Here is a 26,811-nt window from a genome sequence, read left to right as displayed (position 1 = left end):
ACCTCCACCTGATGGAAAGCGGGGCAGGGTTCCATCCTGGGGGAGACAGCACAGTTCCATCACCAACAGAAAGGAGTATTTTTCACCAGTGTTATAACGTCCCACATAAGCACATTTAGTTTTGGGTGCCTGAAGAAAAGGAAGGGAATGAAGAGCAAGGAGAAAAAAAGAAAACCAAAACAAAAAGCACAACGAAACAGACCTTTAGGGTAGTAATTGCAGGCTTGAAATTCTGCTCCTGTGGGCCTTACAGAGCTTAAATATCAAAAGTTAAGAGATAGCTTTTCATTGGTCAGGACCCGTTAATGACTATATTCTGTTTTGAGGTTATTTTCCTTGAAAAAGGGGTAAGTTCTGTTACGAATTTAAAAAAAAAGAGGTCTGCATTAAAGAAAATTGATTTTATTGTAAACAAAGTATAAAGTACAACATAACAAGTGTGCAAATCTTTAAAGTAGTCACAAAAAGCATATCTAAAACACTATTTAAAAACTGTTCACTTTCTGGTATGTGTCCTCAACATAATATGGTAAAATAGAAATAGTGAAAGTTGATGCATGATTTGTCACAAAAGCTACAGTTTAAATTCTAGGCTGGTGTCTTTACTGCCTCATTTTACTCTTTGAGTCACAACTTTCTAATTTAATACAATACATAATATATCCATTTCATTTTTAGTATAAACCATCTTTAGTATAAACATGATCAAGAAGCCCAAGACTCCTGGGTTTCTTCCTTAATCAACCCGAATAGTTTACAGTTACAATGTTTCTCTTAAAAGTGCACTGTATCAGTTCATGAAAAATGCAGTGGTACATACTTTGTGTGAAGGTATAAAGGAAACCATAAGCAACACAAAAGCAGAAGCATCATGATGCCCAATTGTAATAATCACAAAGCTTGCCAAAGAAGCTGGAAAAATATTACAAAGCTGATGAGGATTCAGAAAAGTGCCTACCCTCCAGCTGCCCATGCGGTGCCCCTGAATGCCCACCCCAAGCCCCCCTGGACAGCAGTATAAAGCTGGGTGTGTTACACACCCCCAAGCAGGAGGACAGGTCTAAGATCTCCAGGAGCCTGGCACCACATCATTGCTTATGACAGGGCCAGAGAACGGACAGGAGGAAAAGATTCCTACCAAGAAAAGGTGGCAGAAGTAAGAAAACCCATTTAGATTATCTTATGCGAGTGCGTCCTGGGCTGTCAAGGCTGTGCCCGTACATTGCTGTCTTCCTGGTCTGTGCTGTACTGAAGACTGACAACTGAAAGTTAAAAACGGAGTTGGTCTCTAGTGTCAGCAGCGAACCTTCAGTAACACTTACATGTGACTGATCTAGAGTATATAGGAATAATTTTCAAAACTCAAAACTGGCACCATATGTGCTGCTCTAGACCCTTCTCTCTTCTTACCAGTGCAAAAAACACTCGCTATTCCAGTCAGCCACCAGTTCTCCCTGCAACATTTTCTGTGACGGAGCACAGACTGCCTTTGCTTCCCTGCTGCATGCCATCAGCAGCCGGCGTGGGGGAACCGCAGACCAGGAGCAAAAGCCTTTTTTCAGCTGGCATATCCCAGCAACAACAGTTAATCCCACTGTCTTCAGAGTAAGTTCTTTCACTGTGCGATTGCAGATGTTGGCGGCACGGCAATATCGTTTAACTTGCTCACTTCCATTTGCCAGTTTGGTAACTTCTTAGCTGATAAGTGGCGACGTGCGTGCTTCGTTAAGTGGTCGCTCCTCATGAACCGCCGCTCACACATTGGGCAGGCAAATTTCTTCTCCCCAGTATGCGTTCTGCGATGGCGAGACAGTTCATCAGACCGTGCAAACCTTCTCTCACAGCCTTTCCAACTACAACTAAATGGCTTCTCTCCTAAGAGAAAAAAAATGACAAAGAAAAATACCCCATGAGTACTAAATGAGCAACAAACACCACTGCCTTGACTGGCAGGATCTGACTTCTTTAAAGAAAAGTTTCTGTTACGATGGTTGAGCCAAAAGTCTACACAACTATTGTTTTTGTATGTATGAAATGCGAAAAATCGTTCATATGCCGCTATGTAAACATGTGGATTTGCTACCCTCAAGGCTAAGTAGTACAAATGGTTAACAATTCTCTGGAACCAAATAGTTTGAGATGTTCTTTACCTCCCAGACAGTCGATTTTAACTCTCAGCTCCCCATGAACTGCAGATTACAACAACTTAGCATGCCCAAAACTACCCTCTGAAATGCAACCTGCAATAATGTTTTATGTAACAGTACTCTGGTAGCGCACTGTGAGCCTGCGTGGAAACAGATGTGGCTCTTCCTGCTACTGCGATTAAAAGCTGAGGCACAGAGAAGTTACTCACTAAAATAACTGAGGTAGGAATAGTTCGGAGTGGATCCTTGTATTCTTTCATAAAAGAATCTCATAAGTTTTACCCACTTCTAACGAAGGCATCCTTGAGGCAAAGCCTAATAAGGCGTCTTTAACTCTGGAAAAGCATACTCTAAATTGGGCAAGGCCTTGCTTCCACACTAGTTAAGGAGTATTACTGAATGCCTTTTGACATGAAGCAAGTCCAGCACAAACAAACTGCTGAGTCAACTTCCCCTCCGGGAGATTTCCTGTCAGCAATCGGGCAGTATTATAATGCATGCTGAAAAAAACCCACCCAGTATTTCATTGCTGCCCCACAATTTGTTCCATGAACAAATCCATTAATCGCTAGAACCTTAACAAGTTGTGTATACAGTTGCAATTTTCTACATTAATTTTTAACATCCAGCTACAGTGACCAACCTGTGTGTGTTCTGACATGAGCCTTCAAATGGGAGCTCTTGAAGTAAGTTTTCCCACATCCTGGGTAGCTGCAAATGTGACTTCTTATTCTTGAAGAATCAGCTGGAGGAGTGGTTTTTGCTGCAGAAGGGACAAAGCCAGGAGCAGGGGCAATGGGAGAGAGTCTCGTGCCATTTGGACTAATCATGGGAGCCTTTGTGCTCTGCACAACTGGCTGGGGCACAACAAACATGACAGCACCTTTAGGAACTTGGGTGCCCATGAAGACCATGGGCTGACAGAGAGCTGGCTGCTGGCTTGGCGTGGCGTTGGGCACTACAGCCGTCACAACATTGTTGTTTGCAGGTAATGGGACCATCTGACAAATCACTGGCACGGGGGGGGCTCCGCTGCCTGGGGCAGGGCACGGCGGTGCCACTGCCACTGCCTGCTGTGCTGATCCAGGGACAGGCTGATGCCTGCTGACTGAGGGCTTTCTCAAGGGCAGTGGACCAACAGCTGGTTCTGCAGATTTTCCTTCTGCCACCGGCAGTTCACCGCTCTCATCGTTGGCTCTGCTCGGCACCACAGCAGAACACACCAAATGTTCTGCTTCAGCGTTTTGTTTATCATTTGTTTCCGTTGAAACACTGTCCTGGTATTTCAGCACGCTGGCTGTTCTCACTGGGCAGGTTTTGTGATTACAAAGCTGGGCATCAGCTGTGTGGCGAATAACACTTGTCGCTTGAGCTTTCAGAGGCCCGGCTGCTGGAGGCCTCTCCACCTCTCTCCGAGGTGCAGCAAGAGAAGGCCTGGCAGCCTCGACCAGGGACTTGCCGACTGGATGGACCACCTGTGACATCTCAAAGTCGGAAGGGCTGTAGGGGGGGGTCAGGCACTGTATGAGGACAGAGACACAGTTAAGGGGGAGCGTGTTAACAACACATTGCCACACTAATGGTTAAAAACAAGCATGCACACGTACAAATTCAAAAACTTACAAATGCTGGTATCACATTAAAGTCTGCTGCTCCAGGAAGCAAAGTCTCATCACTCTCTTCTGACATATCAGATGCTGGAGTTACAGGTCTCATTTCTGCATGTTTTTTGAAGTCTGATTTCCAGTTGCAACTCATAGAAATAAGGGCTTCTACAGCTTCGTAATCGCTTTTTTCAGGAGTATTGTTCCAGAAATACCTAGTATCTCTCTGTTTCTCAGTCATCATCTCCATTTCACACTCCTGTTTTGGTTAGAAGGAAAAAAGGAAACTTTAAACCTGATGCCAAGTATGAATACTTTGCAGTTAATTATAAGAAGGCATTGTAAGAACCAAAGTGCAAGATAAATACAGTTGGTCGCGTTGGGGTATGCCTGTATTTTCCTGCCCTCTTTCTTATTTATATAATCTTTTAGTGAAATTGTTAGTGGGGACATATGGACATCTGGTGCAGGTTATATATTTTCTTGAGACAACAGAACTCCTCCCCAGACCCTAAGCAACAGTTTAAGTTATTCCATATTGCAAGTGTTGCGTCCGAAAGCTTAACAAAAATCCTCACACACACACCCCGGCCACAAAAAAGGGAAGAACACAAGACTTCCTCCTCCATTCCAGCCTCCTTCCAGTTTTGGTTTAAACACTGCCCTCAGTATTGTGCTTATTTTGACACGAGAAAGGACTGTATTGGGACTGATGCACATCTTCAAAAGGTGTTAGCTACCAAAAATGTTCCAGAAAATACTCAAAAGGTGTCTCTCACACAGGTGTGCACGCAAGGGAAATCACCCACTTGGACGACTGGAATGTGTAATGGCTATCAGACGGATGCCCACGCGGAACCGGCCCCCGCAGAGAGCCGCCTAAGCCGCGCGCTCCACCGTCACCTGCCACAGCCCTGGGATTCTGAGGGACGGCGCCCGCCGCCGCGGGCCACTTCCCCCGCCCCGCCCCACCGGGATGGTGCGGGTGGAGAAGCCGCGTCCCCCAGCAGCTGCATTCACGGGTAAGACGAATCTTTTTACTGAGACCAGGCCACCCCCGGGCGCCGGGCCGGCAGAGCAAGCCCCGGCCGTCACCAGCAGCCCGGCGGCGGCGGCGGCGGCCTGAGGGGGTGGGCGGGGCGCAGGGGCGGGGCGTAGGGGCGGGGCCTGCCCCCGGCAGTTGGGCGCGCGCCACCTTCACCTCAGCGCAACCCGCCGGCGCTCCCCGCCGCCCGCCCCCCCGCGCCCCGCCCCCGCCCTCCTCTATTGGCTCCCCGCGCCGCGCCAGCGCCCATTGGCCGGCGCCGATCGGGGCGCGGCCGGGGGCGGGGGCATGTGAACAAAGCGTGATCGGCGCCCGCTCGGCGGCGGTGTGGGTATTGCCGCGCGCCGACCTTTCACCCAGTTCCCCGCCAGCCCGCCCCGCCCGCAGGAAGGCAGCCCCTCCCCGGCAGAGCCGCGCCCCGCCTCCCCAGGGCCGGGCGGGGGAAAGCCCGACCGGGGCCGCCTCGCCTCGCCTCGCCTCGCAGCGGGCGGGGGCCGGGCGAGGGTCAGCGGCGCCACACCCGGCGCCTCCCTCCTCGCCGCGGGGGAAGGGAAACGGCGTCCCCGCGGGGAGCGGGTCCGCGGCTCGGCTCCGCCAGCGCCCGCGGTGTGCGTGGGGGACGGCTGGCTCTCCCCCGCTTCCCGGCCCCCGCACCGCCCACCCCGTCCTGGCGGCGGGCCTTGCCTGACCCCGCCGCGCCGGGATCCCCCGGCTGCTTCCTTCCCCCTCCTGCCGCCACCGCCCGGCACATGCGGCCGCGGAGCCGGCCGCTCCCCTGCGCGGGGCGCGCCCGGGCACGCACACACAGAGGCTGGCCGGCGGTGCCAACGGGTTGCCGGCAGCTCCTCTCCCTCCCCTCCCGCGGCTCTCCGCGCCCGCCTGCCCCCCGGGTGCTGTCCCCCGGCTCCCTTTCCCTCGCCCGGCAGCCCCGCTGCCCCCGCCGCGACTCCCCCCTCCTCCAGCCACCGCCTCGGTCCGATCCCCTGCCCGTGCCGCTGTCCGCTGTACCTCCTCTCGCCCGCACCGCCGGCCGCCCCCCGGCGTCCCTCGGGATCCCCCTGTCGCGCCGTTCCCACCGCTCCGCACACCCCAGGGGTGCTACAGTCGCCTTCGCCGCACCCTCCCCCCCACCGCGGGGTCCGCAGGCCCGCCGGGAGGGGCCGGACACTCACCGGTGGCGGGAGCCGAGGCTGACCAGAGCCCGCGCCGCCGCCGCTCTCCGCCCGCTGTCTTTATTTTCCTCTTTTTGTTCGCCGCTCCCCATTCAGGTGGCAGCTCCCCCGGCCCCGCGCGAGGAGGGGGGCAAGGGGGTGGGCGGGGCTCCTGGCCGCTCGCCGCCAATCACCGGCAAAGGTGTGTGAGGCGCCCACCAATGGACGCCCGGCGCCCGCGCGTGATCGGCGGCTGCCCCGCGGCGTGGCCAGTGTGTCAGCGCGGCGTGTGCGCGGCCCGCGGTAAGTCCCCGCCGCCGCCGGCTGAGTCAGGGCCGCCCCCTCCCCCCCCTCCATGTTCCCCCCGCGGGTGGGAGCGGCGGGGGCGGCCCGGCGCTTCCTCGCGCATGAGGTCACGCGGCGCGGGGGGAGCAGCCTCCCCGGCGCGGCCCCCGCCCATCCGCCCGCTCCCCGCCGCGCCGAGGTGAAGCGGGGCCGTGGGCGGGTGGCGAGGGGGACGGCCCGGCCCGGCCGCTCCTGGGGCCCTTCAGGGCGGAGGGAGCTCGGTGGCTGGGCGCGCACGGGTGCCCGCGGCCGTGTCCCGGAGTCACCCCTGGCCCCCGCCGGGTGGAGGCCGCGCGTGTGGGGGGTTGCTGCCACGCGTCGGGATCCGCCCGGGTGTGCAGGCCGCAGCCGGCCGGGGCGGCCCTTGAAGGCCCGGCAGGGCCCTGGCCCGCTCCCGAGCGCTGCCGGCGTCAGGGGGAGAGCTCCGAGGGAAGCCCCGGCCCCGCGGGGCCTGCAGGCGGGTCGGCGCCGCAGGCCCGGGCGCGTCGCGGCTGGGCGGTGTGCCGCTGGAGAGCAGCCAGGCCCCTGGGCTCCTTCGCCCGGCTTCCCGGCAGCCGCCGCCCGGCTGGCCTGGGCAACCGCCGCCGGTTAGCGGGGTCGCAGCCGGGTACGTTACGCTGCAGTCTGCGGCGCTCCAGAGGGGCCAGAGCTGTTTGGTACGTTCTGCTCGGTGCAGAGCGTAAGGCGGATTCTTTTTCCTGTCAGAAAGCTGTAATAAAAGCAGAAAAGGTGGCTGCGACTGTCAGAAGTGGGATCCCGAGCCAGGCTGCAGATGTTGAGCGCTGCTTGTGCCAGAGTGCTGTTCTGCTCTAGAAATACTGTTGATACTTTGTTAGGGTTTGGTCCCATTTCTCCTATTTATTCAGCTTCACTTTAGAGATCTCTCCTCTTCCTCCTGTGCAGTGCAGCCTCATTTGCTCAGAGCATTTTTCTTTATGTTTTCCTTCTTCTAAGATACAACTGTCCCCTTTTCAATGGTGTCAAGGTCTAGTCTTTTGTTCTGCTTAATTATTCTTCCCCTTGTCAGGCGATCCCAACTGATAGAAGGGGTCTGACAGCAGGCTATGCCCTCCTGTAACTTGCCTGGAAGTCTCCCAGAACGCTCAATTATGTCTGAAAGTGGAAAAAAATGCTGCAAGAATAGAAATCGAGCAGTTTCTTCAGTCTGAAGAAAGAATGAGAATATAACAATTGCAAAACACGAGCACAGAGTAAAATATAATTTAAAACAATCCTTAGTTCAAAGACTTGTGTATTGATAGGGGAGTGGTAATTCTATTCTCAGGAAGTCACTTTTTTTCTGATATCACTTTAATTCTGGCATTTCCACCAATGCATTGTACAGCTGGAATTGCTGTTAATTGGCTTCACACTGGTACCCCTTACAAATCTGGTGGTGGGGTGTGCTCTCCTGCTGTGCCCCCCTGCACCAGGCTGCCTCTTTCCTCACTGCTGCAGCTTCCGCAGTTGTCATGTCTGAGAAAATGTGCCGATTGATGGCGGGAAATCTGCATCTCCCATCTTCTGTTTCTGTTATGTAACCTGAGTATGCCTGCCTTTTGGCCAGATTTTATAAGATCCCTGCAGGGAAACTGATTGGCTTGACTGCCTTATTTAGAGGAAATTCCCAAAAGAGAATGCACTTCAGGATGAAATCCAGATCCTTTTCACTAGTAGCAGCAAACAGTTGTTTACAGCTTAATCCACTGAATCCCACACCTCTGGGTGTCTTACCAGGAGAAAATGTGTTTACTGCGTGTTTCCCACTGAAATCAACAGGAAAAAATGTTGATTAAATGGTTGCTTGACTCCCGGAACATGCTCTCCTTTGCCAAAAGGTGCTACCGTCACGCGAAGCACGGCTGGGGAGAGACTTCTTGGCTCGTAAGTGCATCTGTCTGCATCCGCTTGGGCTGAAAGAAAGCTTGCGGAACTCATACACAATAGCTCTTGGTGAAGTTCTGTGTTTTCCGTTCATGGCAGGTTCTGTCATGTTTTTTTGTGCTTGAAATTGTTTTTATTTAAAATGTTTTGAAATAGCTTTTGAAGTGTATTATTGCCCTAAAAATACATTTGCAAAACTTGCACCAGCTTTGCAGTTTAGCCCTACATGATAAATTCACCTGCAAAACTTACAGCTTCTTTCTGTCTGTACATCGGCAGAAAATGAGGCAGATTTTTGTCACTTTTTTTCACCCTTACACGTGTGTAATGCATATACACAAAAGTTCTACTGATACAGTGAGAGCTTTAGTGTTAAAAATCCAGTTGCCAATGTGAACTAAAGGTCTGTAACGTGAAATAGTGTTACTGGTTTTAGTTTGCTTACCATGGGAGGATGTTGGAGGTATGTGCTGGACTACTTGTGGAAGATAAGGTGATTCTGCAGTAATTTTCTAGGAAGTAGTAAACCGCTTTTTGGGGAAAACACAATATAAAATGGGAAGATGAAGAAATTAGTATAGCGACGTTTGAGCTGGATCACATACCTTTTAGGTTTGTCGTAAGGGTAGTTTTTAGGGGACGCTGAGTGAGACTGTTGTAAATACTTTGGAGTTTTGGCTGTATCTCTCTCAGTTTATACAACATGAAGTAGGATGCAGCCCAACAAAGACAGGTACTTCTGGACTCAACTGTGAGAAAATAATGAAGGGCTGACTTGCAATATCAGCTCCCGCTTCAGGTGGCCTGTTCTGTTTTGTTCTTTTCCTGCTCTTACTTCTCCCTCCTCCTGTCCTTGCTTTACCTCCTTGTCCACACTCGCTTTGGCTTCTCAGTAACACCTCTTGGCTCTTTGCCTTTGTTGCTGTGGGTCCTGCAGGATCACCCTTGCGGCACCCCTTCCAGTGGTCGTTCCCCACTAGCCCTCACGGCTCGCCTTTCCCAGTTGTCAATCTCATGTGCCCTTAGCACACACACCACTGATTAATATTTAATACTTCTTAATCCACCTTCCTTCCCATGACATCCATACTGCTTTCGCTACATGAAAACCTTTCCCCGTGGCTATTCCCAGTGCGCCTGCCAGAGCCTGCTCCGCACCACCTACGGCCATTCATACCCGGCCACCCCCTCACCATTTCTGGATCCTTCCTATTGGTTTCTCCCATCCAACACCTCCAGCCACTCCAACCCAGGTGCTCCCAGCTCTGCCTCCCCAGCTGCCATCTTTCTTTCCTGCATTTAACCAGCTCCTTTCAACTGTAATTTTCAGAGCAACCTTCTGCAGCTGCTCTTCTCTTCAGTCTGCTCTCCTGGTCACCCAGGAAGCCTTCTGCTCGTTCTCCCTCCACCTGTTAGAGTCCCTTGTCACCCCTGGGGTTTGTCCCCACCGTGCTAGTGCTTGTCTGCTGCTGCCACTGTCCAGGTGCACAGGACCTTCTGGCCCGGCACATTTTGCCTTACACGCTGACCAGCTGCCATCAAAGTGCACGGAATGGCTGGGACCGGACTGGGAGGTCAAAGTTCTTCCTACATTTCACCTTTTCAGGGCCTTTGAGCCACATCTTCAGATGAGGTCTGGTGCTGATTGTGGTATTTGACAGGGAGTATGGGCTCTAGAAGAGACTGCCTGGTGGCCTGCGAATGACAGGCATGCGGCTGCGATGAGGACTTTGTGTGAGAGGGGCTTTGCTGTGCCTGTCCTCCACAGGCAGGCTTGACTCATCTCAGCGGTGTGTCCTGTAGCAGCATTGCTAGCAGCTGGCCTTGGCCTGGGAAGGAAGCAGTCCTTGGAAGTGGGGAGACTTAACTGCTCCTTGACTCCCATACCCCACAGGAGCCTGGTGTCCTCTCACAGACCTTCAGCCCCTTCTGCGTGCACAGCCAGGAGCCGTGCATCTGTGCTGAACTGCTGTACCCTCCCTTCTCTTCTCCCCCAGCACTGACATAGCCTGCCCTGTGCTCTGCCTGTGAACTGCAGGGCAGAACTGTCAAAACCACCCCTCCCAAAAATAATCTCTGCTTCAGAGGCTGGAAAATGTGACGGCTCATTTTCATATGCAGAGCAATGCAGTGGGTGTTTGAAAGCAGCTGAGGCTGAGGGGGTGGCCAGGGAAAGGCAGCTCTGCAATGGCAGGAAAGTGGCAGCCGGGGAACATGAGAGGAAGGACGGAAGGAGGGGAGCAAACCGAGAATGAGGAGGGGGTGGAAGGAGGGCCGGAGGCAGCAGACGGTGAATTCAGGGCAAGAGAGGATTGTGCAGTGTGGAGTTGTTCTCTTTTCCTTGGCACACCTACTACTGCTCGCCTTCATTTATTAATAATTGGAAAAGTGTCTCTGCTGCTACAGACAGCAGTTGCAGAGCTTTATATATCAGATAACTGGGGTGGTGGAGCATGTAATTGGCAACAAGGCAGCTTGTCTCCTTTTCTGTCTCCTCTTAAGTTCTTTTCCCTTCTTCTTCATATTCCATTTTCCTTACACCTCCCAACCTTAGGAAAAAGCTGCTTTGTCCTGGTTCTGCAATTGCTTATTAGAATACCAGGTGAAAATAAGAACTTTCTTGTCATTAAGACTTCAGTGTATGGATTTTAGTTTGCTTTAGCAGTCTGATTGCCAGACAGAGCAAGCCCTGTTTGGCTGGAAGCACCATGTTCCTCCCCAGCCCTACATGATACTAACCCCAGTTTCTGCGTATGTGCATTTTACACAGTATTGCTCACAGCCCTTTTTCTCTGGAGCATTTGTGGCTGTTCCTGAGTCACCACAGTTCCAGTCCTGCCGTGCCTGCTCAGCACCGTTCAATGGAAAGCTTCAGAGGCTGTTAGCCGCGCTGATGTTTGCACTGCTGCTATAGGGGACAGCCTGGCAAGGGGAAAAAACCCCTCAAACACCCCTAATGAAGCCTAGGACAAGGAAGAGAAACTTCTTTTTGGCAAGTGATCAGTTCTCAGTGAAACTGATTTTCTCTGGCAATCACTGAAAGCAGCTAAAGCATCACTGTCAGTTCACATGTATTTTCCATTCAATTTCCCAGAGAAGCTGGGGATGTGGTTTTCTGCTGCCCAGGAGAAAATGGACATGTCTGGGTTTTTCGTTGGGAAAATGTTTAGGATTTTGACTTTTAAGCACTTGTGGGTTATTTACGTATGCCTATTACACTGTATCTTAAGTTTAAATTTCCCAGAAAACCACTTATCCAGCCTGCAGGTCATATTCTTCTGATGTGGAAAGCTAAATTGTCATGGGATTGAGAAGATAAATTAGGGAAGAGAATTGGCAACATGGCTGTTAAGTCACTGGCCAGCTGTGCGACTGCAGTCCTGTCCAGCAGTCTTAAGGATGAGGCTAAGTCAGGGGAAACTCCAGTCTCCTGAATTTCACCCTGCTCTTAAGAAACAGCTCTGTTATCTGTGGCTTATCACAGCTTTGGCATGCAGAATTAGAAGGCGTTTTAAGTTGCTCCTTTATCCTAAACTCTTGGCTTCTCCATATTAATAAGCAAGAGCTGTTTTCCACTTCTTGTAATGGGACCTCAAGGGGTACTTTTAACCTCAGGTGTTAGGTGTATACCTGTTTCACAGAAAATGGTGGGATAGATTTTAGAGCAGAAAGAACCTAGGTGAATAAATGATTGCCTCGGTTTCCACCGAAGATTGTGAGAGTGTTTCTGTTCAGTTCTTTCCGTGCAGGATCAGGTTATATGCCAACCAGAACTTTCCTGGGGTCCTATGGCTGCTACAGGAACTCAGTTCACTGGACAGGATGATGGTACCAGCTACAGTCCTGCTTCCCATCTGTCATTTTGGAAGGTCAGCCAGAACAAGTGTCTGGTCAGTGCAAACCAGCCAAGTCACATACTCACTGCATGTCTTAGTCCAAGCAATCCTGGGAATCTTCTATAGTGGAAATGAAGAGTTAATATCGGAATGATTTGTTGATTCTTTCCACGTGGATCACGGATCATGCTTCCTATTCCACTTCCCGTGGTGTGACCATGTGTTTATTTTTGTTTAGTATCTTGAGTGGTCTTTCTCCACTTCTGCGATGCTGGTGATTTTGTTGATACCTCTAGTAAAAGGCAACATTGTTGGGTCCTACGTGTGATGTGGAGATAAGCCATTTCACAAGAACATGGATACCTCTGGAGAGCTGTGGAAGAGTATGGCAAAGTGGCATTGTTTATTTGCAGACAGAGCTTGGAAAATACCAGAAAACGCTTTCAGCTTGTGAGGGTGACATATGGGTCTGTATGTTCCGTCACTTTGAATGGTGCATTTAATATATTCAGCATTTTCCCAGTGTCATGATTTATTTAACTATTTAGTATAAAACCAAACTGATCAATTTGAATTTCTGCTAACAAAATGAGATACTGAGAAGCTGAACTGTCATCCAGTAAGATGAGAAGGAGACAGCCTCTAAGCATTGTAGAATGAGCTTGTATAGCTTACAAAGCCATCTGTGTGTGCTATGGTCAGATAAATGTTTTTCCCAGCAGAAGCATTAGAAACACATTTTTGTGCTTTTTCATGCCAAAACAGAATTTACTTACTACACAATGACTTAGTGGCTGCTGCATTTCAAGGGTTCTTCTGATGGGCTAACCTTGGAGGTGCTAAGGAGATGAGATGGTGGTGTGGCCAGGGCATCTCTTGTGACATACCAATATGGACGGTATAGAAGTCAGCAGGGACAGCTTTGCCTTTCCTCCTTACACAGGTAATGGTATTTCTACACCTGCCATTATAGGTATTTTGATAGAAGTCACGTGAATGAAGGTCCTTCTTTTCTTTAAACCTATCTACCTTTAATAATTTTTGAACTATTGGCTAGTTTCAGCCATGAGTTGGAGATTCCCAACCCTACTGCATATTTCTCTTAGTTCATATTCAAGCAAGCAAATAGTCTCTGCACAGGAAAATGCAGGTGCAAAAATGCGTGTAGCATGTCCCGCATGCACCACAGACTAAACTGCATCCTGTTCGGTTCCCTGCACCCAATATGCTCCGCCCATATGTGTTGGCTGGTCTTCAGCTCTCCCATATCCCACTGCCGTCTCTTGCCAGATGCCTGGCTCACATACCATGCCCGTGGCATCATGGTATGAAACACCACTGGCATGTCGTTAAGCAATCTACTTGCTATTAGTAATTGATTTCATTTTTTTCCCCCTTAAGATGTCACAGGAACTAAGGGCAGAGGGCACACCTGAAGAATATGTGGAGGTCAAGGCCTTGTGTTTCATTTAAAGAGACATCGTAAGATTTGCAACTTTGCTGCTCAGATAGTCCCTTGGCAGCAATACAATGATTGAGCAATACTACTTTAAATTTTTAAAACAAGAGTCTATGTGAAAGCCAGCTTTGGTGCTGGTCAATGCGAGTATCTCCACTGTGATCTCAGATCTTTGTGAGGGGCTACAGAGGAGATCCCTGTTCACTCTTCAAATGCACAATGTGCAGAGATGGTGTTGGCTTTGTCAGAGACCACAGGGGGGGCACCCCCATCAGTGGGGTTGCCTTCGTGAACAGAAAAACTTGCCTGAAGATTTCCATCAGGTGTGCCAAAGCCCTGGGCTTTGCAGATCCCTGTGCGGTGGTTTAGCTGGAGATCGTGCAGGTTATGCAATGTGCAGCCCATCCCAACCACCTGCATGGCAGCAGGGTGCTGGCATCTCACCGCTCCCTGAATTCTCTGTGTGGCTCACTTTGCTCTTGCAGCTCAGTTTTGGGGACGTGCACCTCATTCCCACAGGTCCCCATGGGAGATACATACTCTGATCTTGCAGCTCACTGTTGGAGAGAGTAATTTCTGTCCCGCAGCTCGTCCTTGGAGACACACTGCACCTTGGTCACACAGTCATTCACTCTACAGGAGCTGCAGTAACAAGGAGAGGGATACTGTGGGCCCTCTTTGAGGTGACATGCAGAGCGGCACCTGGACCTCAAGGAAGCTCCTCTAGAAGAGGGCACTGGCTTGTCCATAGTAGACAGGGCATGCTTTACCGATAGAATCTGCGGTGCAGACTGAGCCTGTGTAGCTGGTTATGGTACCCACGACTCTGCAAGTGATTGCCAGCCTCCAAAGGGTGGTGGTGATTCTCTGGCTGGTTGAGATGGTGACCCAGTGAGTGATGTGCCAGAGTTAAAGAGCTGGCAGGCAGGCAAGCAACTTTGTAAAGACCTCCTCGAGCTGAATCTTCCTGTGACTTCTGTCTCCCTGGTCCAAGATCTCCCCTCCATGAGGGGAAGAAGGGATGGTGGTTCAGGTCAGTGCCTGGAAGGGTCGATCTATAGGCACATTTCTCTTGCAAAACAGCCATGGAGGGCTGTGGAGGGTGGCCTGTGCGAGTGAGTGCGCTGGCGTGGGAGACTGAGGAGGCCTGGGGGGTGGGAAGTGTACTGGCATGCTCCCGCTTAACCGCTCCAAAGGACCCTTGTTGTGAGCAGCTGGGAAGCGAGCCGGTTTGCACTGTTTGACCCTGGGCCCAAGGTTGTTCACGGGTTCAAATAGCAAAGTGAATATAAATGTACCCAGAGTCACTATGGGTGGAGTTCATCTAAGATTAGGTGCTTATAACACAAGCATCTGTTTTTATAGTTCTTTTTATAGACAGTGGAGCGCTAGTAAATATAAACCACAGGGTTCAGGCATGTTTCATTTTTCCCTGATGTGGGATGAATTGCACTCTGAGTTCTGTTGACTCCATCCCCTGTGCCGATAACGGGAGCCTGGGCAGCTGCCACAGGTGGGTGAATCTACAAAGTAGGTGAAGTGAGGCGAGGTGGATCCCACCGTGAGTGTCTACAAGGCCAGCGAGAGCCATCAGCTGGGCAGAAGAGAGTTTCATGGAGGGGCAGACCGAGCGAGCTCAGGCCTGCCTGTTTGCTGGTGGCTTGGCATGCAGGCATTCACGTGCATGGCTGCAGCTCAGACACAGCACAGACAGCCCTTTGCTGCCAGAAGGCTTGGGTAAAAACTGGGAAGAGAGGAGATACTGTGACGGGAACTCAAATGCAGGAGAAGTTGAGGAAGCTTGAGGGTCTTGCAAGGGCACAAAGGAAGTGGAGAAGAAGGGATACTTTAGATTTTGAGATGAGGACGGTTTCAGGCCCTGTAGGGAGCCAGGCTCTCCCAGACCAGCTGCCCCAGGGGACAGTCTGGTTGCCTCTGTCCTATGTCAGAAGCTTCCATTCTCCCCCATTCCCCCTAGATGTGTTACACAGCGTGGCAGCTGACTGTCACCATGTCTCAGAGGTTTTCTCTGCTGAGGGGCAGTGGCTGCTTTTTAGAAATGTACTTGTCCACCATGAATCTCTCCTTAGGCCCCTGGTCTGTCTTTTTGGGTGTAGCCATAAGACTGGGGTCAAAAGCTTTGTGATCCCTGTGGATTTCAGAGCTGATTCAGAAGTGTAGCTTGTATTTAAAAATAATTTTTAAAAGTCAGGAGAAGGCTTGCATATAACTAGCTCCATTCCCCCAGGAGAGAATCTACAGTCATTTCTTACTACTTCCAGAAATGTAAGGTTTTGTGAAATGTTTTTTTCCTGTTGCTGGGTTAACTTGAGGTGGGTTTTGCAGGTAAGCTCTGTTTCTACACTGAGGAATGGCTGAAGTTTGGCTGTCGCGTTCATTTTCAGCACTTCAGAACTTCCATGAAGCCTTTTCACAGATGCTGTTGAAAAGTAACCATCTGTTCTGCACTAGTGGCAGGATAAAATGATTCTTGCAAAATACTGTTTTGTCTCTCTTGGTTTAGGGACCAAAAATGCAGATATTGGTCAAAAAAGAAAGAGAGTGTGATTCTGCAGTTGTCAATCCCAGTGCAGGGAACTGTTCTGAGCAAGGACTGAGAGGCAGAATGTGAAAAAGAGATCCCTACCAGAAGAAAGCTTGCATCCAGTTGTTGGTTTCGAAAAGCACTCCTGAAGACCTTCTTCATTTATTTGATGGCACTGATTGTAAAAGAAACACTGGTTGATGTTGTAACATCTGTGTTTGTTTTGCAGCTGAAACAGTTTTAACTATCAGAAAACAGCTACATCCTGCTCTGCACAGTCAAGATCATGCGCTTACCAGGAACCATCTTCAGAGCCCTTCTGAAAAAGGACATTTCCAGCATCCATGTGAGTGTGGGTGGAGGAGAAAGCAGTGAGTGAGGGTTCGTGGGTTCTTGTGCCCACAAAAGGCTTTATCAGCTAAGATGGGTCACATTTTCCACACTTCTATTCTGTCTGTGTATTCAGCCTTCTGCTGCAGGAACCTGGATGCACGGGTGGTAGGTGCCATCCTCATGGGTCCTGTCCACGATCAGTGAGCACTGGCTGGGACCAGTGCTGGAACATGAGTACAGACAAAAGGAGGAAGGTGGAAGCCCTTTGGCTTCCTTTGTTCTCAGGAAACTTTGATGTTAACCAGAAATCCATGTCAACCTCATGAGACCGTCTACATTATAAGCTGTAATGTATAGTTCTCTGGAGCAGCTAACATCCATAAGAATTCTCCAGAAAGCTTTGCCTGCCCCTTGGTCGGGCAAAGGACTTTAGGTCCCTAGAAGTGGGAAGTGCTAGGAACTCCTAAAGCTGGTGTGACACCCCCTTCTTCTCCACCCCAGTGTTTTCTTCCCTGTGTGAGCTGTGTTGTCACATATCGTCAGTCTGTCACAGTTTAGGTCTGTTTCCTTACATGCAGTGAATTAAAGGCTCAGATTTCATTTAAGAGCAACTAGATGTGTTGTGAATGCTTGCAGTCATAGTGAAATCAGTGATGTACCATCCTGGGCAGCATACCTATGGAAGACAAAGCTGAGGCACACGCGTGCGTGTATGTGAAATAAGACTCTGTCTGGAAAGCATCTGTTAAACTAAAGAAAGACAGTGTAGCAACCCATGCTGAAGGAAGCTTTATGCAATTACAATGGCACAGATGATACAGCAAAGCCATGGTTTTTAGGAGCAGACCTATGAGTGCCCCTGCATGCGCAGGCCTGTCTCCCCTCTTTGGGATGACTATTAATAGCACGGGGCCCAGCCAGCCCAAACTCAAATGGTGTGTGGGTCTGTTTGGTTACTTCAGGGCTGTTTGGCAACTCTGGGTAAATGCCCTTAAATAATCTTGCTGACACTGTGTGTCAGAGAGCTTGAGGGTTTAGAAACTTTTGGGTCAGATCTGCGCTCGTTAAATAAACAATGAGTATTGATTAGATCATATGACAGACCAACCAAGCAGTATTTCAAATATTGCAGCTCATTGGAGTTCGTTTTTATGTATTTCTATACTGAGGATCCTTTGAAATAATTCCTTTGGTGAAAGAAATACAAAGTCTTTTACTCATGCAACTCTGTATACTTTTATATGCCTGGCCCTGTGCACGCGGATAGGAGGATTTTCAAGGCTGCTTAAAGGATTTGGATGCTCACTTTGTTTGGTTTAGTTGGAGACTTGAATCCCTTAGGCAGATTTGAAAATCTCAGCCATAATTCTTTGCTTATTTTAGTACATCAGGGCAAGACCTTTTCCCTGTGAAAATAATTTCTAAGTACTCCTTTCTTGCTGCCATAAAATAAAAATAAGTGGAATTAAGTGGAATTTTAAGAAGTGTTTGTTTCTCTAGACTTGTCCATTTATCTTACTCGTTTGCTCTTTGTTTACTGAGGAGGTTCTTAAGTCACAGTCTGTCTAGATTTCACAGTGAGTAGAGTAGCAAAGAGCTTGTCAGATTTAAACATACAGATTTATAAAGGCCTTTTATTATTGTTGATGATACAGCTTAAATGTCCTGGAAAGGTTTTCTTATCTTAAATTTCTCAGCAGTACAGCTATGTATCTGGCCTCAAATGTATGTCAGGAAAACACCATATGGCCCTGCCAAATGCAATACCTGCGTGCGTTCACACACATGTATTGGTTTGCAGCAGTGGGAAAAAAGCAAGGAGTGAAATATGTAAACAGAGTTTAGTAGGTGAAAGGCTGCAGGGGCCGCGTGTGCTCGGTTTACGTGGGTCCCAGGCGGGAAGCTCTCATGTTGCACAGACAGTTTTGTTCCGGCAGGAAGAGGAGAGCACAGCCTGTCTCCGTGTTGCTTCACAAGGCAGCTTGTTACGCGAATCCCCGTGTCTGGCAAGGTGCTGTATATCATCCTGGTGCCCTCCCAGCTGCTCTGCTGCAAGTAAACCCTTGGCCCCCACCTCAGAGGAGGCCAGTGCAAGCAAGGGGCTTCTCTTCACATCTCCCAGTTGTTACCCATGTGGAAGCAGCTGTGGTCAGGTGGACGCCAGCCTCCTTGCCTGGTTAGCAGGGTCACACAGCATGGTTTTGGGCTGCGCAGTGTCAGCGTTGCCTTTCTGAGCTGCTTGGGTGATGGAGGGGGTGAGCAGATGGACTGCAGTATGCTGGAGCAGGCCCAAATGTGAGGAGAACAAACCCATCCTCAGACCTGACTTGGATTTTCTTGCCTCTTTTAATATTGGGTTTAACTTCTGGTTTAGGGTGACATTTTCCAGTTTTACTCCCACCAAGGAGGGGGTTTCCTTGGGAGTAACACACTGAAATAAAGAACTCTTTGGAATTTGGTTTTACTCAAGAGTGAGCAAGGGACTGGCTATGCTCTAGGGTCGCATGAAGGAAGATGCGAATGAAAGGGTTTAGACAGGTTTTTAAACGTTACTTTGCCTTCCCTGCGAGTGTTGAAATGCCATGGACCCCGGATTTTATTTTGCTTGCAAGTGCTGGAAGTGGTGCAGGTGTTTGGAAATGCTTACAGATCATTGGTCCCCAGCAGTTAATCAAAGGCACTTTTTTCCCCCCCATTTCCTCTCTGGCTTCAAGAAGAGCTGACAGGTCAGACTTCAAGCCCTAGAAGGACCGGGCACCCCACAGCTCTCTCTGCGACGCAAAATGCTGAGTACCAGCATGGAGTGAGTATCTGCCACGTGCCTGAAGCACCAGCACCTTCTCCTATGCTTGTATCCTATAACCTTGGGGTTTTTTAATTATAGCCTGGCACGTGGCCCTGGTGACCGAAGCAGAGCCTGTGGCTGTCCCAGATGTCTGTGGTACCTGCGTGGGTGTAAGCCCCTCCAGGACTTGGCGGCCAGGCTGAGGATGTGCTCCCTTTGCATGCTCCCAAACACCCTCTGGTTCGACTCTGGTTGATCAGGAGCAGCCACAGAGTGTGCTGGAGGCGTCAGCCCCTTCCCAGGGCCCTGCTCCCTCGGTGCCCGCCGCAGGAGCACCCCCACTGTCTGCCGGGGGCATGGGGAGTGGCGGGCAGCTCCTCTCCACTCCGAGTGGGAAGGTCTCTGCTGTGGGCTGGAAGCAGTGAGAGCAGACGCAGGGAGTGACAACGTGGTGGCTGCATCCATCATCCTTCAGGAGCGCCTGCAGAGACGGTTGCTCATCCACAACTCGTGCCAGCTCCAGAGAGGCCCGAGATGGGAGAACCACCATGTCACCCTCTGCTTTTGCTCTTTCTCTGTGGGTACAGGATAGCCTGTGAACCGCAGCAAAAGGGCCTTTAGGAAATCTACTGTGAAACCCCATGATCACTGATTTTTAAAAAAACCACAAAAGCTAGAATCATTTAATAGGCCTGTTTGTGCTCATCCACAAACAATATACAGACAGTGTAAAAACTTTACATTAATTGTGAACTAGGTACCAAGCCAAACACTATGCTTTCAGCTGGAGCATCACAGTTCTGCTTTTATCAGTTTGCTCAACTGGGCAAGAAAGCTTAGTACAGAAGGTGAATTTCTTTGAAAAAAATAACAATCATCTACTTAATGCTGAAATGTCTTCTGACTTGCTGTCAGGACCTTCAGCTAGTTTGAGCTTGGCTTTTTCCAGACCAGGCTGCTTTATATGTCGTGGCACATGTCCTCAACTTCACCCTTCCATTGTATGCCTTATCTGAAACCCTGCTCCTGGGACTTGCAGTTGTTCGTTCAACATTCAAAATTAAACGATCTCATTTGAGTGCATAATCAGTGGGATGCTGGGAGCTGTACCGGGTAAAGAAATGACTGGTTTATCAAAAGTCTGTCTTGGGGACATGCTGCAGCAGTGTCCCAAAGCCCAGCGTTATGTGTGTGTGTAAAATATAGGTACAGAGAGCTTGCAAGACAAAGTGTTTTAAGGTGAAGTTGCTACGGTATGAGACAAACCCCAGAAGCTCGAAGGGACACTGTCAGTCTGAGTTTGGGGGATCTTAAGTAGACAATGGAAAGGTAAAAAAAGTTCACACATAGAAAGAAAATGTCACGTCATATGGGAACGAGCAGCTGAAGCTCAGCCCGCAGCACGGGAAGCCTGCCCCAGCTCCTGGGAAATCCTGGCACTGCCAGGGGAAGGTGCCAGAACGGACTGCTAGAGGCTGCGGCGTGGTGGTGAGCACCAGTGGCCCTGTCCGCTGTCCCCACCCTTCTCCTCTCCCCTGCCACCCGTGGCACATGCAGAGCGGTGTCCTGCAGAGCTGAGCCCTGCCCTGGCAAGCGCACGGCTCCGGCCAGCGCGGAGTGTGCCTGTGCCTCGGCGGCTCTGCGTGCTGCTGGGCCGCGGCCAAGGTGCAGGGCTCCAGCGTGCAGGCCGTCTGCGTTCTTCACGAGGAGGCTTGTGGGCACCATCTCTTCACGGGTGCTTTAGCCTTGTGTGAGCACGTGTTAGGACGCTTGGCAGGTGAGACAGAGTTCCCTCCTCTGAAACTTCCCCAACTCCAGCATCCTCCAGGGTTTTACATCGGGGCAGTTGTTTTTTCCTGCCAGAGCTGCATCTGACATAACTGGTCTGCAGGTGTAACAGAGGTTCGACGCTCTGAGCTGGGGGGGCGGGGGGGGAGGGGGGGGCGGTGTTGCCTCATGGTTGCCAGTGACTGCTTGGGTCAGGAGCAGCTTTGCGTGGCTGTGCAGGGCTGGTACCCAGAGCCACAGCCCTGCGTGCTTGCAGCCAGGTGAGTGGCACCAGCGGATCCAGTCCTGAGCACTGGGGTCTGGAGCCAGACCTGTGCGTGGACGGTGGGCAGCGAGGGCACTGTTGGACTTTACGTGCCTGCCCTTCCGTAGCCGGGCTGTGGATGACTCCTCTCAGCCCGTTAGCAGCCTTGTTTGAGGTTTGAGATGGTCGAACCCCACAGAAATGCCCAAGCATTCAGGGCCCCGGGCTCAGGGGACAGGAGCTGCACCCCAGCCGTGCAGGTGGAGCAGCAGCAGCTCACGGAGGCGGGTGCAGATGGCGCCGCCGTGGGTGCAGCGGGGCCAGGGCCGCGGGCTGCCCACCGCCGCTGGGGCAAGGGTCCAGCCCTCCGGCAGCACTGGCAATGGGAGAGCCCCTGCTCCAGGGAGATTGCAAAATGGATTTGGCAGGAACAGAGGAACAGCATGCCAAAATGCGCTAAGCTAAACCAGCTTTGCTCTGCGGATATTTTTCTTTTTTTCCTCACAAGCCACCAAATGAAACGCTGCTTTGGGAGCTGAGCTGTAGCTGGGAATCCCGTTCTGTTCCTGCCTTTCCCCCTGCCCGTGGCAGCCCAGACCTTCCTCACTCTCGCAGGATCCCACCAGGCCCGGCAGCTGCTGCAGCAGCACCACAGAAAAACGGCTGTGGCTCCACAGCACTCGGCTCGCTGGCCCCAAGGGATGAACGGCTGGGACTGCCCTGGGAGAGTGGCTGGGCCTGTGCCCCAAGCCTGGCACGCTCCAGCCCAAGGGGCCTCTCCCCCGTGGGGCTGCCGGGTTAGCGGGGACCCCCTAAGGCCGCCTGAAGGGTGTTTTAAAAGCAAACATTGCAAAGAATTCTCTGGCCTTCCTCTAGCTAGCAGGGGGAAAAAAACACCCATACACTGGAAATCTATTCTGGTCTCGCATGCGTCTGAAGTGGAAAATTTCAGCTGAAGTGCTGTAGGTTGGCGGGGTTAGGGGAGGTGAGCGAGGCCGGCGGCGCAGCAGGGAGGGATGGCTCGGCTCAGTGGCGCGGGCGCCCGTGCCTGCCACGCGGGCAGGGCTGGCTTGGGCAGCAGCTGCCGGCAACGCCAGCCAGTGTCTCTGGTGGGGAGCGAAAGGCAACATGAACCCGGGGGGAGCACGGGGGACACGGCAGCCTTCAAATGGCGTGGCAGCCACCGCCTCCGCCGTACCTCCCAGCCCAGAAAAACCTGTCCCTGGTTATCCGGGTGCTGAGGGATGTCTTTCCTCCTTGTCCTCGCCGTCCCCCAGCTGCAGCCACTCATGGCAGTGCAGCGGGCGGAGGGCATGTGGCAGGAGGCTCATCGGTGCAGTGGCCCGCGGGGCCAAGTCCCCGGCCCGCAGGAATGACATGGAGCGTGTTGCCGCCAGCATTGCGCCCACGCGGGCAGCCTGGCCCTGCCGGCAGCACCGGCCTTGGAACGGCACCAGTGCAGCCGGGCTCGGGTGGGCAGCCTGCGGGATGGCCACTGCCAAGGGGACATGGGCCACCACCAAGGGGAAATGGCCACCAGCGAGGGGGCACGGGCCACCGCCGAGGGGATGAGGGTGGCTGCGGGCACCTCGGGGTCAAGGACAGCTGGGGAAGGAGGGGGCTTTGCTTCCTCGGCCTTCCCCGTGATGCTGGTGTCCCAGGGCCATGCGCCTCGGCTGGGAACTCGCTGTCGAGGTGTTTGTGGTTAGAAAGTTGTAGTCATTTGTGGAAATGTTCATGTGGGCGTGCGAGACTTTGTGTCCCCCAGCCCCGTGCTCCAGAGGCCGTGTCCCACGGCCGCCCTCCGGCTGGTGCCATCGCGGGCCGGCCAGGCCCCCTGCCCCGCGGACAGGACGGGTTTGGAGCCTCGGGCACCTCGGGACTCAGAAGCCGGCCCTGCCCACCCCCGGGCCGGCGCGGCCCCAGCCGGTCAAAGCAGGTGCCGGGCGGTGGCCAGCGGCACGGCCCCAGCCGCGGAGGGTGCGGGCGGCGCGTGGCGGGATCCAGGACCGCGGGGCGAGGCCCGGGAGGCGCCTGGTCCGGCCGCCGGCCCCGCGCAAGGCCAGCCATCAGGCCCCGCCGGGCTGCCCACGGCTTCATCCCGCTGGGGCTGGGAAAGCCTCGGGGCGGCGGCGGGCGGCCGGGCCGTGTCCCCGCGCTCCGGGGCCCAGGGAGCGGGTCGGAACGGTACGTGGCGGCTGCCGCGGCGGGGCCCGGAGCGGGGGCGGGGCCCGGAGCGGGGGGCGGGGCCCGGGGCTGGGGGCGGGGCCCGGGGCTGGGGGCGGGGCCGCGCGGCTCCTCCATGGCTGCCGGGCACCGCGCCCGCCCGCAGCGCCGCCGCCGGGGCCGCGACTCGCACCGGGGCGCCGGGCTGGCGCGGGGAGGCCCGGGGCGCGGGCGGGGCGGGGGGCGGCCGGTGTGCGGGGGGTGCGGGCACACACCCTCGGCCCCGCCGCCGACCCCCCACCGGGCCGAGATCCCCCAGCTCGGCCCTGATGCCCCCTCCCCCGTGCCGCGGTTTCAGATGCGGCAACGCCTACGGGAGGGCTCGCCGGGTAATTCGGGGTTTTTTTTAAAGGGGGTTCACGATGGGGGGAGCGCGTCGGCCCACGGCGCTGTGGCCCCCGCCCCTGCTGAGCACGCACCGCTGCTGCCCGGCGCACCCGCCCGGCCCCGCCGCCGCTTCGCCGCCCGGCCCCGCCGCCGCTTCGCCTCACTGCGGGGGTTCCCGTTTCAGAAGCGTGATAAACTTGTGACACAAATACCGGAGCATTTTTCTTAACGGTACAGAGAAGGGTCATGCTCAGAGCTTGTGTAGTTGAGCAAAACGTGCAAGCCCGCCCTAAAATCATGCAGGTACTCACCAAACCACGCTATACATTCTTGAGCCTGAGAGAGTTTTCCCTTCCATTTTTGACCAACTATCTCCCCTTACATTGAAGGAGGGCAGTAGCACACGTGCCATTACATGATGTGCGTTTGACAGAGGTTGTGGTCTGCACTGCTGCCTACTGCAGCGCTTCAGTCAGAGAACATTAAAATAAAGTATTATATCCCACAGAATTTACAGGGGGAACGGCAACATTTAGCAAATGACCTACCTGTAACCGGCGGCTGCTGGCGCTCAGAGCGGGGACGATGAGAAGCCGCTGGTGGGACTGAGGGCAGGGGAACCAGCTCCTGCTGCTGCCTCCCCAAAAGCTGCTCTTTTCTGACTCAGGCTGACAAACGCAATTAGCTTTGTCCTGCGTAGCTGACAGGTTAATCCTACTAATGCCTCTAATTCAGATTAAAGACTGTGCAGTTGCAAAGAGATTTAAACATAAAAATATAAAATGAGAAAAAGCTCATTATTCCAAGGATAGGGACTGTAACAAGGAGGGGGTCCACAGCGCTGTTACTGCTCCCCTGCCTTTCCCAGGTAACACAGAGCACAGAGGTGCCTGTGTTCATCAGGTTTTTGGGAATAGCCCCGCAATCCTGGATTAAAAAGACCTTCACCTGCCTTCCCTCGGTAGCTGCAGCACTCTCAGCAGCGGGAAGCGGTGCCTGTCGGGCACGGGCCACAGGCAGCATCGGAACATGCCGCTCCCTAACCAGCAAGTACTTGAAACGCACAGCTCTCATCAGGTCCTACAGCAATAAACAGTAGCAGATTGCTGTAGGGAATTAGATGCTGCTCCTTACTTGAAATTTAGAATTTTAATAAAAGGAGAAAATAAAGAGTTCAGAGAGCGAGCAAGAAGCCTGCAGTTCAGCATAGTGCTTCAATCGTAAGGAAAAATTAAATGTGTGTCATCTAACACTTTCCCGCAGCACATGAACTTTCAGCTACAGTCAGACCAGTTAAGACAAACCATCCCTTGTCCACACCCACTTTTTTCTCCCAGTTCCTTGTAGTGTGAGGCAGGCAGCCGGCAGGGCAGCAGGGCACCTGCCCTCAGGGGACAGGGCAGAGCACGGCTGTGCCCCTCCCTTGAGCAGCAGAGCCAGGGCCCTGCTGCCGTTGAGGCTTCTCTCCAGGGCTGGTGGCTTTCAGCTGCTGCCCAGTGCCTGGGCAAAGCCCCGAGCCCACCCCCCACCCCTCGCGCACAAGGAGGCCAAAGGCATCGTGCCCCGTGGTCTCTGTGGGAGTCAGAGCGCAAAGAAAGCCCCTCTGCAAGACTGAGCTAGACCAGAGCACGGCAGTTACCCACCATCAGGGACTAGAAGCAGGTGGGTTTTTTATCCAAGAGGCAAGTTAGAGCTACAAACCCGATTTTTTCACTGCACGCTTTTAAAAGCATGTGCTTCTGTTTAGTTTTGAAATTTTTAATTATTTTAAAATAAGACCGGAGTTCAAACTTACATAAGCTTACTCTGAAACGCATTAACAGGCTGCTCCTCCGCCTCCCAAAAGCAGCAATGAAGAGTATACATGAAGTGGCAACACGTCCGGTGGCGGATCCAGGGCACCCACGTTTATTCTGAGCCAGGGTCAGGTTAGCCAGTTGTGCAGCTGCTTAGACACACAATGAGAAGGTAGAATCATCTGCACCTGTTCCCAAGGAATAACTGGCAGCACCAGTAACAGCATCGGCTCGGGCTGCGGCCCCAGCTCTTCCCTGGGAAGCGGTATGCAGCCTGCAGGGCTGGAGCAGGGAAGCACTGCAGGCCAGAGCAGGTGGGATGTGTTCGGCGTGCACCATGAGTAATTGCATTACACACTGAAACACAGCACGTATCAGTATCAAAGAAATCCCAGCTACGGCAGCTAGCCGTGCCAGCAGGGCTACAAGAGCAGTGGTCTCAATCAACAGAAGAGTTGCAGATCCACACTGAGCATGACAGAGCTACTTTAGTTTCTATATAGTACTTGGAATCATTCAGCTTCTACATAAGAGTAAAATTCTGAACTGCAATTACAATATAAATAGTAACACTCAGCAAATCAAATTGAAACATATACTGTGTTCAAACTCCAGGTTGTTTTTAATGGCAAACTCTCTTCAAGTACAATGAATATTTCTGCTCTGACCACTGTACCGTTTATAGAGGACTTTTTTTCAACTGATCTGTAAGTTAACATAAAACTCTCCCTAAGGCTGCATAACTGATTTCTGTTAAATTACCTTACGCAACTGTAATTTCTATTTAATCAAAAAACCATGCAGCAATCTATGTTTTGTCTAGAGAAAGACCTCAACTGGTAGACTCAGGTGTGTATCACTTCTTGAAACATGGGGATGGCTAGTAACTTTAGGTTTAAAAAAAATTAATCTTTACTCCCTTTCCTACTTCCACATTTAATTCCAGTAATAAATATTCCTTAGACTGTCTTCAAAACATAAGCCATTTTATACTTCCTTTAGGGGCCTGTAAAACTGTTCTCATAAGTCAAATAGAGACTTTTCCTTACTTTCAAGTAGAAGCTGATCAAGTTTTATAAAATTTGTTTTACAGAGCCAGAAGTTATGATTTCCTACCAGGCAGCACTCATGTAAAATACACTAACAAACCAAAGGGTAGAAATTTTACCTCCAACTAAAAGGTTAAAGTGTCCCCTTTGACTGCAGGATCCAGAACTTAATGCACCATTTCGAAGCCCTGACACCCCTCTCCTCCTTCCCCCGGTTTTGAAGCAGAGGAAGTTAGAATGAGAAAGT

General features: G+C 52.1%; 2 protein-coding genes across 4 annotated transcripts in view; one reads left to right on the top strand and one right to left on the bottom strand.

Moving 5' to 3' along the window:
• ATP6V1C1 (ATPase H+ transporting V1 subunit C1) overlaps nt 1–26,811 on the top strand; it is a 162,819-nt gene that overhangs the window by 53,840 nt on the left and 82,168 nt on the right. The gene's annotated exons all lie outside the window — the stretch shown is intronic.
• KLF10 (KLF transcription factor 10) lies at nt 387–24,697 on the bottom strand. Of its 3 annotated transcripts, none has more exons than XM_056333702.1 (4): nt 24,268–24,697; nt 3,771–4,010; nt 2,791–3,667; nt 387–1,875 (listed from the first exon to the last, which is right to left on the bottom strand). In XM_056333702.1, exons 2-4 carry the CDS (start codon nt 3,999–4,001, stop codon nt 1,616–1,618), a joined length of 1,368 nt encoding a protein of 455 aa, XP_056189677.1. In that variant the 5' UTR covers nt 4,002–4,010; nt 24,268–24,697; the 3' UTR covers nt 387–1,615. The 3 variants fall into 3 exon arrangements, with proteins under 3 accessions (XP_056189677.1, XP_056189675.1, XP_056189678.1); XM_056333700.1 differs by lacking the exon at nt 24,268–24,697 and adding an exon at nt 5,969–6,246; XM_056333703.1 differs by lacking the exon at nt 24,268–24,697 and adding an exon at nt 5,805–5,923.

This window comes from Falco biarmicus, chromosome 3 (genome assembly GCF_023638135.1).
Source record: "Falco biarmicus isolate bFalBia1 chromosome 3, bFalBia1.pri, whole genome shotgun sequence".
Lineage (NCBI taxonomy): Eukaryota > Metazoa > Chordata > Aves > Falconiformes > Falconidae > Falco > Falco biarmicus.
The sequence above is the reverse complement of the archived record's forward strand: the minus strand, read 5'-3'. Positions and strand labels throughout refer to the sequence as shown.

Coding starts and splice junctions, on each gene's coding strand:
- KLF10 (XM_056333702.1), bottom strand. CDS start 4,001: ATGGAGATGATGACTGAGAAACAGAGAGATACTAGGTATTTCTGGAAC. Junction 3,668..3,770: donor TTAATGTGATACCAGCATTT/GTAAGTTTTTGA, acceptor GTCCTCATACAG/TGCCTGACCCCCCCCTACAG. Junction 1,876..2,790: donor TCATGTCAGAACACACACAG/GTTGGTCACTGT, acceptor TTTTTCTCTTAG/GAGAGAAGCCATTTAGTTGT.